This window comes from Pelophylax lessonae (genome assembly GCF_965119305.1).
Source record: "Pelophylax lessonae genome assembly, chromosome: 2".
Classification (NCBI taxonomy): domain Eukaryota; kingdom Metazoa; phylum Chordata; class Amphibia; order Anura; family Ranidae; genus Pelophylax; species Pelophylax lessonae.
This window is the reverse complement of record NC_138769.1, coordinates 582,563,469-582,575,896: the sequence shown is the minus strand read 5'-3', so window position 1 is coordinate 582,575,896 and position 12,428 is coordinate 582,563,469. Positions and strand designations below refer to the sequence as shown.

Below are 12,428 nucleotides of genomic sequence, written 5' to 3'. Positions count from 1 at the left end.
GATTACCAGAATAAAAAAATAATCAAAGTTTGCCTTTACACGAGGGTCCGCAGAGTTCCCCCTTGCACTGTAATGGGGAATGCTGCAGACTCTGATGTAAAGGGGAACCCCAGGAACTCTGGAAATGTGACCATAGACCACCTTCCGCAGAAAGAAGGGGGGGTTACTGATATAAGGGGGGCCTTTATATCAGTGCCCCCTTACATTACTGTATTAATTTCCCCCTTACGTCACTGACCCCTGCTTAGACTGTTCTGGCGGAAGTGTCACTGACCTCCTCTCAGGGGGACCATGCAGGGCTCAGTCAGTTGGCTCCCTTGTTGGCTCTGGGTTTATCCTATAGTCTTCTCTCCACAGTCCACAGACATTTGACTTCTCCCGTGACCACCATCCCGGTGGCACTCCCACTCCCAACTCCTCTCCAGACTCCCCCTCGGAGACTGCAGACATGATAAAAGACGAGATGGTCATAGGCTGTGCGGACATTGTACAGGAGATGTCAGGGACTGTGCGGACATTGTACAGGAGATGTCAGGGGCTGTGCGGACATTGTACAGGAGTTGTCAGGGGCTGTGCGGACATTGTACAGGAGTTGTCAGGGGCTGTGCGGACATTGTACAGGAGTTGTCAGGGGCTGTGCGGACATTGTACAGGAGTTGTCAGGGGCTGTGCGGACATTGTACAGGAGATGTCAGGGGCTGTGCGGACATTGTACAGGAGATGTCAGGGGCTGTGCGGACATTGTACAGGAGATGTCAGGGGCTGTGCGGACATGGTACAGGAGATGTCAGAGGCTGTGCGGACATGGTACAGGAGATGACAGGGGCTGTGCGCACTTGGTACAGGAGATGTCAGATGTTGCAGACATGAGGGGGGTGGGATGAGTGGCAGCAGGGGTGGTGGTGAGGGGGGTGGAATAAGTGGAAGCGATTGTGAGGGGGGTGGAATAAGTGGCAGCAGGGGTGGTGGGATTGGTGGCAGCGGTGGGGGTGGGATCAGTGGCAGCGGTGATGGTGAGGAGGTGGGATCAGTGGCAGCAGGGGTGGTGGTGAGGGGTTTGGGATCGGTGGTGGTGAGGGGGGTGAGGTCGTGGCAGCGGTGGTGGTGGTGAGGGCGGTGGGAATCGGTGGCGGTGGTGAGGTGGGTGGGAATCTGTGGTGAGGGGGGTGGGAATCGGTGGCAGTGGTGGTGGTGAGGGGGGTGGGATCGGTGGTGGTGGTGAGGGGGGTGGGATCGGTGGCAGGGTTGCGTGGGTGGGATCGGTGGCAGGGGTGGTGGTGAGATCAGTGGCAGCTATAGTGGTGAGGGGAGATTAGTGGCAGTGGTGATGGGGGGTGCCATCCTCCCCACCGCCACTGCTCCCCCCCCCCCCCCATCCTATCAGGGATAAGATCTGTGGGGGTGGTGAGATCAGCAGGGGGCAGTGGTTAGTGGTGGTCTGGTGGAGGTCAGATGGGATCAATAATTGCACTGTTGATTTTTATTACTAACTTACGGACTCGATTCCCCGGGTGCGATCATGCTGGTGGGCTGGCGTCTGTGTAGTGGGACTCTCGGCGCCGTGACCGTTCGTCTTGCTGACAGTCACATGATCCACCGGCGCCGCGCAGCCGCTCCCGCCAGATCTGACGTAATGCCGCTCATAGCGGCTGAAGTAGGAAAGACTTCACCAGGGCTGCAGCGGCCATCACAACGCGGCGCGGTCCCAATAGCGGCTGCGTCTTAAAGCGGCCACAATCTTAAAGCGGCCCACTGGGAAATTTCCCGGTATCCGGTAGGCCAGTCCGGCCCTGGGGATAAGGTAGTGTTACAGCCTAATCCGTTGTTTCTTCCTGAGGTGGTTTCAGACTTCCATCTAAACGAAGACAGTGCTTCAGTTACTCTGTCCGAAACCTTCACATCCTAAGGAAATTGCCTTGCATTGCTTGGATGTGGTTCGGGCGATACGGGTGTATCTGGAGACTACTGAGTCCTTTCGGAAGTCCAACTCTGTGAATACGGATGGACCCCGTAAGGGTCAGGCTGCGTCTGCGGCAACCATCTCTCAATGGATCAGACGGACGGTGGTGAAGGCGTATTCTCTTAAGGGAGAGGTTCCTCCTTTCCCTGTCACGGCTCACTCAACGCGGGCGTTGAGTGCCTCTTGGGCTTTCCGCCATCAGGTGTCAGTGATGCAGGTTTGCAAGGCGGCCATTTGGTCGTCTGTACATATGTTCGCCAAGTTTTACAGAGTGGATGTGTTGGCATCCTCGGATGCATCCTTTGGCCGCAAAGTTTTGCAGGCCGCCATTTAAGGAGCAAGTCTACTTTTCCTTCATAGTTTTGCTACATTTGAGCTCCAGTTGTGCTTGTTGGGATCCATGTTATATTGTTGGCTATGTTAGCCGTGGGAATTGCATTCTTTTAAGTTTGTCCTTTCCCCACCCCTCAGTGGTTACTGCTTTTGGACGTCCCATCCATTTATGATTTTAAGCAGCAGCTACGTCCGTTGGTGGACAAAAGAGAAAATGGGATTTTTTACATACCATAAAATCCATTTCTCTGAGTCCACCGATGGACGTAGCTCCCACCCCTCTTTTCTCTGAAGAGTTGGGTTTTGGTTATTCACTGCTTGCAACTAAACTGAAGATGCAACGGTGAGGCCAGGGGTAATAACCCAGGGACCTGCCCCCCCTGGGCGTGTCAAATCCTTTGGCTCTACCTCGTCACTCCTAATGGGAGAGGCTTATTACCCACCCGTCTATGATTTAAAGCAGCAGCCATGTCCGGACTCAGAATTGAATTTTACAGTAAGTAAAAAATCAAATTTTTTGTACTTACTGTAAAATCAATTTCTCTGAATTGATCAGGCACAGCACCCACCCATCAATGGTTTCTGATACTTCTAATACTGCTTGTTGCTAAACTGATTACCTAGAGCAGAGAGGGTAGTCCTTAGAGCTGAGGATGGCCCATGGGTGTAGCCAGGTTTTTTGCTCTGCCTAGTCCTACTGCTGGAGGAGGCAATATAACCCATTAGTTATGATTTATGAAGCGCTGTGTCTGTCGATAAACTCAGTGAAATGGATTTTACAGTAAGTACAAAAATCTAATTTTTATATTTAGGCAAGAGTTTGATTTATTGCATTCTGTAATATAAATAACATCAGGCACACCCCCCTCCCTCTTTATGAAGTCAGTGCAAGGACACTTCTGCTGAGAGGAGTGGCTGTTACTCAGCTCTCCCTGTACAGCTATACCTGTGTGAACACAGCAAATTGCAATTTCACAAACCGAAAGTTATCTTAATGCTTTTCCTAGCAAAAAATCTGTCACAAATCATAATGCGCAGGGCTACGAACTTGAAATTTAAGTGTTTTTTGTAATTTCAGTGGGCCCTTCAACACAAAATTGTCTTTGTATTATGTGCATGTGTTCTTTTCCCTGTGTTTTGGTGAACTAATTAACCCTGCTCATTTGTATCAGTAGTAAGGTCCTCTCTTTGCCTACAGTGTATCATGCCATCTACCTGGAGGACCTCACATCTCTGGAATTAACTGAGAAGATAGCCCAGCTGTTTAACATTTCTCCTCATCAGATTAACCAGATTTACAAACAGGGGCCCACAGGCATTCATGTTCTGATAAGTGATGAGGTAATATGAGTTATAGTTTGCACTGTAAGATTGTTTTGATTCGCTATTTTGAGCAAAATTCTGGCAGTTTGAAAATGTGTCACTGATGGTGCTACAAATAACTCAAGTGAATTTCTGAAAACTGCAAGGTCAGTTTGATGCTTTCAGCCTCATTCATACATGACAAAGGTGTACTTTTAACCTGCGATGTTTACTGCCTTTACACACCACGGCCTTTAACTGTGTTATAAAAGAGAGGTGGTTTATTAACATTTGCACTTCTGTTCTCTCACTGAACAGAAAAGTGAAATATGTAATGAATGGCTGTAATGTGTAGTGTAGGAGCTATTTGAGCCCACTATTTTTCAAGATCATGGACTCGGATACTCCTAAAAAAAAAAATAATATAAAGATGACAAAAGGAAATTAAAGTATGTCCTGATATATAACTGCACAATTATTTTTATATCACAGGCTTGTATAAGAACAGTTTGAAGAGCAAGCTTTGTTGAAGCTTTTAAAGGATCATTCAGCTGCAGTTCGTAAATGTTGAAAACCGATCCTAATGGGGGTGCACACTGGCCCTTTAAACAAGCTTTCTCTATCGTCCATTGACAGACGCAGCTCTTATGCTTCTTAAACCATTGGGTTATGCTGCCCCCTACAGGAGTAGTACTAGGCGGGGAAAAAAACAGTTAACCACTCCTACTGGGGCTGTCCCTATAGGCATAACCCCACACACCCTGCTCCAGCATACCAGTTTGTTTCTGCCTAGTGAAAGAGGTTGTAAACCTCAGAATTATTTTTTTTTTTTAAAAAACGAACACCTGAAAGACAAACACATAATGAGCTAGTATGCATCGCATATTAGATATTTATGAAATACTTACCTTAGAACGAAGCCTCGCAGTGCCGACCGCTCACCTGTCTCATGGGTGACATGTTCTGTCACCCCTCTTCCGGATTTTCGGCATCCGGCCATCTGATTGGCTAGAGCTGCGATGACGTCACTCGTCATGCGCGTGGGAGCCAACTGTCACGGCACAAGCGGCCGTTCCTTCAGAGCACATGCCCCAGTGATGTCACTGGCTGCATGCAAAGTAAATATTTCCTAAACGGTACATGTTTAGGAGATATTTACAGTACCTATAGGGAAGCCTTATCATAGGTTTAATTATAGGTATAAGTTGCAGAAGAGAGTTTACTTCCTCTTGAAGGAGTAGGACCTAGGTTTCCTGCTAGGACTTCAGTCTCAGTTTTTGGTTCTTTTGAGAATATTTCGTTTTGTTTTCTTACTTCTGCTAGTTAGTGTTCAGGGGTATTCCTCCTGGTGAACTACAAGTAATTGCTGGCTGAGGTTTCGCACTGGATAATCTAGATAGTTAAGGTCTCCCAGCTTGGCCTACGAGCATGAGCAGGTTATAGTCCCACACTAGGCCTTGCCATGACAGAGCCCCGGTTTGGATGGGGACAAGCCCACGAGTGCATATCTCGCTGGGACGCGACGACCTGGAACACCCTGAGTCGCAGCATACCTCTCAGCTGGCAGCACCCCCACTCCAGGTGGGAGGTAGTCTGTCTGGAACGGAGCCCACCCGGTCCATGGTATGGTGAATAAATGCAGCCCCCCCCCCCCCCAAATATACCTTAGTGGTCTTGGGGGACGTGGGCCCACTCCTGGGGATGATAGGACCTAATACTTCCTAAAAGATCCCCTTGGCCTGTCAGGCCTGTCAGGATACCTGGCCCTGTGCCCTGCCCCCCTCCCCCTGCCCTTTTTTGCAGCTTTCACCTGGGGGCGCTATAGCTACGGCCCCTGTTGTCCTGGGTGGGGGGGGGGGGTGAAATTGGTACCTTTTCCTACTTGGTCTTTTTGTAAATCCTTTGGCCTCCAATTTAGGGTCCCCTGACCGCATGGCGCACCAAGGTGGTGGCCGAGATTCTGGTATGGCCGGAGGTAGACCTTTTTTGCATCTCGCCTCAACAAAAAAGTCCAGAGGTTTGTGGCTAGGTCTCGGGACCCGCTGGCCGATGCCACAGACGCCTTGATGGCTCCTTGGAGCCAATATCTGCTGATCTATGCCTTCCCTCCGATTAAAACTCCTCCGAGGCTTCTCCACAGGGGGGAAGGAATTCCGGTCATTCTGTGGCCCCAGACTGGCCTCGTCGGTTTTGGTACGCAGACCTAGTAAAATTGGTCGCCGATCCTCCGTGGAGACTCCCTCTGCGGGAGGATCTGCTGTCCCAGGGACCGATCTTCCATCCTGCTTTATGGTCGCTGGTTTTAACGGCATGGCTGTTAAAAGCAAGGTGTTGAAAGAGAAAGAGAGAGAGAGAGAGGTCTTTCTGACTCTGATTCTTACACTATTGAAGGTCCGGAAGTCGATTTCCAGGAAGATCTATAATTGTACGTGGAAATCGTACATTTCATGGTGTGAATCCCTAAAGCTGCACCCTTGCTTTTTTTCTATAGCTAGGGTTTTGGCCTTTTTACAAAAAAGGGTTTAGCAGCGGTTGGCCTTGAGCACTATCAAGGGCCAAGTGTCAGCTTTGGCCTTGGCTATTTACTTCCAACGTCCGTTGGCTTCTAGAGTGTCTGATTTGGCGGCGCTGTCCTGTCGTTCACCGTATGTGCTGGTCCACAGAGATAAAGTGGTACTCCGACCTAATCCATCTTTTCTTCCTATGGTGGTGTGTGATTTCCATCTCAATGAAGACATTGTGTTGCCTTTACTCTGTCTTAAGCCTAAGCATCCCTTGGAAATTGCTTTGCACTCTCTGGATGTGGTTCGGGCGATAAGGGTTTACCTGACAGTCAGTCACTGAGTCCTTTAGTCCTTACTGAAGGATCTCGTAAAGGTTTGGCTGCGTTTGCTGCGACTATATCCAGATGGATTAGGCAGACGGTTGTTCAGGCTTATTTAGAAGGGTCAGGTTTCCTCCTTTCCCTGTGAAGGCGCATTTTACTAGAGCGCTTGAGTGCCTCTTGGGCTTTTCCCCATCAGGCCTCAGTAGTGTAAGTTTGTAAGGTGGCAACTTGGTCATCTGTGCACACATTTACAAAATTCTACAAGGTAGATTTGTTGGCATCTTCGGATGCATCCTTTGGCCGCAAGGTTTTGCAGGCTGCTGTTTAATGGAGAATTGTTTTTCTCTTTAGGGGGTTTTCCTGTTGTTCCTGGTTGAGCTTCATGTTACCCAGTTGGCTAAGTTTAGCCTTTGGAGTTTACATTAACTATTTGGTTTGCGTTCTCCCCACCCCTAAGGCCTACACTGCTTTGGGACGTCCCAATGGTATAAGAAGCATAAGAGCTGCGTCTGTCAATGGACGATGGAGAAAACTGGATTTTTGTAAGAACTTAACCGTAAAATCCTTTTTTCCCCGAAGTCATCCTCCAGGACGGTCACATGAGATAGGCTCCTCCTTCTACAGGAAAAACAAGCCCAGTTAAGTTTAAAATTGCCGCCCCAAGGCTGCCCCTTCGTTTTCTTGTGTTTTCTGCCCTGCTTACACGAGCATGGTACACTCTAATCCCCTGTTTATTTTCTTTCCCTGTCCTCGGCAGACATCCCGGAACACCTCTTCCCTCCACCTGCTCATGACTGGTGAAAACACCATGCTCCAGGTGCCTCTTGGGGACGGGGGAGGAAGACTCCTTGGGCGGGTTACCTATACGGGACCCCCTTCCTAGATCTGGCTCTATTTTTTCAGCCTATAGCAGATGATATGGATGGTGAGCTGCGGGGCGATATTTTCTCCCTGAAAGGTCTGTTTTGGCTTACCCCTGCCCAGGGGGCTTTTGAGGCTGTGTCGGCCATGGAGGGTTTCTTTTCAGCTAGCCGGAGTCCACGCTGAGCTGTCCGCCACTTCTCTCCTCATGGCTTTTGCACATGGGGCTCCAGGGGGAGTTTCCAGCGTCCTTTTTACTAGCCGGCGGAAGTGACGACTTCAAGATGGCCCCTCCACCGGAAGTAGGGCGGCAGCTATCTTGGAAAAGGGCACCGCTGCACATTGATTAGGGAAGCTTAATTCAGCTGATTACAGGGAGGGAACCCGGGCTTTTCTGGATATATAATCGCCCTCTCTCCCCTGGACATGGTGCTCGGTTTTCACTGGCAGCTGGTGTGTATCCCTTCACTCCAGGCGGTCTTAATGGCAGAGGACCTGGCCCCCCATTCCAGAGGCTGTTGTCTCAGGCCCCAGCCTTTCAATGGTGAGTTAGGGTAGATGCTTTTGGGGGGGGGGGGGGATATCTTGCCGGTGATACCTGCCCGCTATGCTGACAATGCATCCCTCTTGTATCTCTTTCTTTCTCCAGCCCAAGTAATCAGAGATCACGGAGCCGGTGGTCAAGATCTAATAGAAATATTGCCCTAGCTGCGGAGTTAAAATGGTTCCGGAATATAAACAAATTGATGCGCCATAAATGTATCAAGAAGATTATTAGTGAAGAATCCAAAAGAATCATTGATATACTTCCCAAATTGCACAAGCTATGTGCCAGAAAGACATCAGAATCGTCGTCGTTGTCACTTTCCGTACCTGATGATGAATTTTCCCACTGATCGCTATCGCTAAGTTCTTCAAGTAACTTAATTTCGCTGTCGCTGTTTTCCAGTTCGTCTAAAAGCGCTTTTGCGCAAAAAAAAGTCACCAGGTGAAGTGGCATGATACAGTGTAATCCGTTAGGATCACAACTTTGTATCATTTATTGTATTTACATTTTTGAAATTGCCGCCGGTTCCACCCCCCTCCGTCTCAACGCTCACAGGGAAGAACCGGAAGACAGGTGCCGGCATCTGCCGAGCACACAGCAGGAGGACGGCGGGGGATCGCAGGGGAAGGTGAGTTTTAAAATGTAAAACTGATTTCCTTGCAAAACAATGTACCGCTTTTAGCACAGAAATCCTGACCTAATCCTACCACCAGGGAGGTTAAAGGGGATTATCAGCAAGGAATGGGAATGCCCGGAAAATAAGCTTTTTCCCCAAGGCACCAAAAAGAAGATTCCCCTTCGATGAGACAGAAGGTATCTCATCCAAATGCCCCAAGCTCGACGCATAACTGGCTAAAGTCTCTAAAAAATCGAATTTGCCCTTTCGAAGACATGGGTCTGCTTAAAGACCCCATGGATAAAAAGATTGATGTGACAGTCCGAAGAGCGCACAAAGCGGGGGCAGCAGCATTTCATCTAACATGGCTAACACTTGTGTGGCCAGAAATGTTACCACCTGGCTGGAACAACTCGGGGGGGCATTTGGAAAAAGTCCCAGGTACAGAGGGAAGGGGTAGCTTACATGGCTGATGGAGCTGCAGAGGCAGTCAGGATATCAGCCTGCATCACAGGCCTGATAAATTCAGCCAGAAGAGCCCTCTGGTTCAAGACCTGGGATTATGCTTCCAGGAACAAGCTTTGCAGAATTCCTTTCGACGGAAGTCTCTTGTTCGGCCAATAAATGGACAAAGTCCTTGCGAGGTCAGCAGACAAATCTAAGGGTTTCCCATCTAAAAGGAAGGAGAAACCTAAGAAATGTTTTCGTCGGCCAAGAGGAGAAGCCCACATCTTCCTCAAGCCGAAACCCTCCACCGTCTTATCCTGAATCTCAAAGACCTCAACCGCTTTGTGAGGTACAGGAAATTCAAAATGTTAGATTTGAAGGACGCTTACCTTCACGTACCGATCCACCCGAAACATCAGGTGTGGTTTGAACACAGTTTACATATGTGGGCGGGGCTTCCGTATACATTCGCTTCTGCGCGCGAGCTAACGGGGACAGGGCGCTTCAAATTTTATTTTATTTTTTCCTATTTTATTTATTTTTTATTTTTGCACAATTTAAAAAAATAAATAAAAAATGTATAATTTGTATTCTTATTACAAGGAATGTAAACATTCCTTGTAATAGAAATAGGCATGACAGGACCTCTTTATTGTGAGATCTGGGGTCAAAAAGACCTCAGACCTCACAAGTACACTAAAAAAAGATGGTTAAAAAAAAATCTGCTCTTTAAACCGTTTGCTAGGGAATGACATTTGACGTCGCTCCGGTCCTCCAAGACCATAGAGTCGAGTGAGGGCCATCTTGCCCTGACTCGACTTCCTGTCAATGAGGATCCGGGACCAGATGTTTTCCCCACTGCCGGCGGGTCCGGTAAGCGGTGAAAAGGACCGGGGGGGGGGGGGGGCTCCTCTTCCGCCGCGCCTTAAGGGTGATCCCGTGGCGAGTCCGCCGCGGGGACCACCCTTACCTGAAAGCCGATCGCCCGCCATTGAAAAAAATACCGGGGTTATGGCAGCTATCTGCTGCCATAACACCGGTATTTAGCGTCAAAAGACCGAAGTAAATCGACAGCAGGTGGTCAGTAAGTGGTTAAGGAACCCTTCTTGGCGGTCTTTCGGGATAAGTGATACTCAGGACAGACCCCCCTCCTCCCTAAAGTGTCCTCGGCATTTCATCGTTCACAGGAGGTGGTCCTTCCATCCTTCTGTCAAAATCCGTCTTCCCGGGGGAAGACGTTTTTGCCACATTGGACGTTAGAAGGTGCATTTTACACTATTTAGATGCCACTAAATCATTTAAGAAGACTTCCAGCCTGTTCGTACTGTTCGGAGGCACTGCCTCTAAGGCCTCCATAGCCAGATGGATCAGGTTGGCCAATTAGTACAGCTTACATTACTCAAGACCAGGATATCCCGTCGGACATCAAGGCACACTCCACCCAGGCTTATTCACCTCTTGGGGCAGAGAAAGCTGGGGCCTTGGTCGATCAAATCTGTCGAGCAGTCACCTGGTCCAGCGATTTGACGTTCGCTAAACACTATAGGGTCGATCTGGTCTCCGCCCATGATCTATCTTTTGGACGCAAAGTTCTACAAGCAGTAGTTCCACCCTAGGTATGCATCGTTGGGTTATCATGTGACCGTCCTGAAGGTATGATTATTGGTATGTTATTTCAGGCTTTTGCCTAAGCTGTCCAGTTCATCTTTTACAACTGAGGGGCAGCCTTGGGGCGGCCATTTTAAACTTAACTGCTTGGGTTTCCTGTAGGAGGAGGAGCCGATCTCTCATAAGACTGCCCTGGAGGATTCCTGGAAAGGGAGTTATCATGTAATAACTAAAGCCCCGTACACACGTACTGATCGGCCGTCTTTTGTCCAGGGCTGTTGTGTCTGTTGAAAACTGCAAAAGACTGCACACGAATTTTGTTGGCCAACAGCCGACTGCAGAAGTGATGTCATGTAATGGTTAACTTTCCTTGTCTTTTTTTCTTTTCTGAGCATGCCCAGTCTTGCTAATCTGCTGTCTGTCGGCCGAAATCTGTACTGACTGGTGAACAATCGGCCGTTCTGGTGTTGCCAACAAAAATTTTAATGCCTGCACGACAGATTCTGTTCGGCCGAAAATGCTCTGTCGGAAGCATCATACTAACAAGCCTACAATCGGCCGATCGGTCGTCGGCCGTATATATTTACGGCCGACAATCGGTACGTGTGTACGGGGCTTTAGACTTTCTGAAGTCCATTGACAGACGCAGCACCGGCCCCTCTGATATGGGGATGGTTTGTGTCGTCTTCTCACTGCTTGCAACGGAACTGAAATGCTTGAGCAGGGTGTGTGGGGTTATGCCTATAGGGACAGGCCCGTAGGCATGGTGAACTGTTTTTTTTTTTTTTTTTTTTTTTTCTGCTTAGTAGTACTACTGTAGGGGGCAGCATAACCCAATGGTATAAGAAGCATAAGAGCTGCGTCTGTCAATGGACTTCAGAGAAAAGGATTTTACGGTAAGTTCTTACAAACATCAAGGTTTTTAAAGCAGGTTTCAGCACTTGTTGAAAGCCTGCTAGCAGCATGTTTAGTGTTAATCAACACTACCATTAGGATCTGTGTTTAATATTTGCAAACTGGAGTTGAATGGTACTTTAAAAGTTTTAACAGGGCTTGCTGAAAGCTCTGCATATGCTTTGTCAAAGCTTTCTGTTCACACTGCTTATACAAGCTGAAGTCCATGTGACACAGTCCTAACCAAATTCAGCAGTTATGTTCTATTAGATTTGAATGAACAGTTGGTATGAAGGACTTCATTTCTTGGTTCTACTACATGTTCCTTTTGGTCAGGACTAAAAACATGAGTATTATTGTAAATAAAAATATTGTATATCAGGGCACAACTTTACTTTGAATCTAGGAGACAGCTAAAAAAAGTTTAAGAGACAGTTTTTTTTTTTACTACCAAAGCTTTATTTTCATCAACAAAACACCTCTCATGTAGTCATAATGTGCCTATTACCTTCTTAGGAACACAGTGGATGGATGGAGAGGCACTGGCTAATGGCAGCTTTCTTTTTATGGCTGCTGGGCTTTAAACTTCACGCCCACGTGGCAAGGTAATGAACTGGGGCCCCTACAAGCCTGCCATAATTTAGGCACCTACTCAAGAATTATAACCACTACTACTAAATGCAACCCATTCAAATAAAGAGTCCACGCTGCAGCATTTAGGGTTAAAACAATGGTGAGGAGGCAACATATCGCCTCCTCGCTGCCTGTGAATTGCCTCTGTAAAGAAATTCCTGCGGATTACTTTTCAGAAAAGTGGCTGTCTTGAATCAGAAGTTACTTTTTCTTATGTCAGAAGGCAGCATTAGGTAGAAGTAGCTATGACGGGTTAACTACATATATACAGGCAGGTGCAAAGGTGTTAAATGCCATTCATACCACAGGCAGGTGCAACAGGTGTGTAAATGCCATTCATACCAGTAGCAACAGCCTGCAGATGTTAAGCAGTAAATGGTTAACCATTTAGGTAAGCAGC

The 12,428-nt window shown here is 48.0% G+C and overlaps 1 protein-coding gene across 4 annotated transcripts in view; it reads left to right on the top strand.

Annotated features, from left to right (window-relative positions):
• Window positions 1-12,428, top strand: part of TFCP2 (transcription factor CP2) — a 284,340-nt gene that overhangs the window by 209,993 nt on the left and 61,919 nt on the right. For all 4 annotated transcript variants that reach the window (XM_082246598.1, XM_082246597.1, XM_082246600.1 and 1 more), the window contains one exon: window positions 3,492-3,634. In XM_082246598.1, the coding sequence (XP_082102724.1) occupies window positions 3,492-3,634 (143 nt within the window). The remainder of the gene's footprint in view (window positions 1-3,491; window positions 3,635-12,428) is intronic.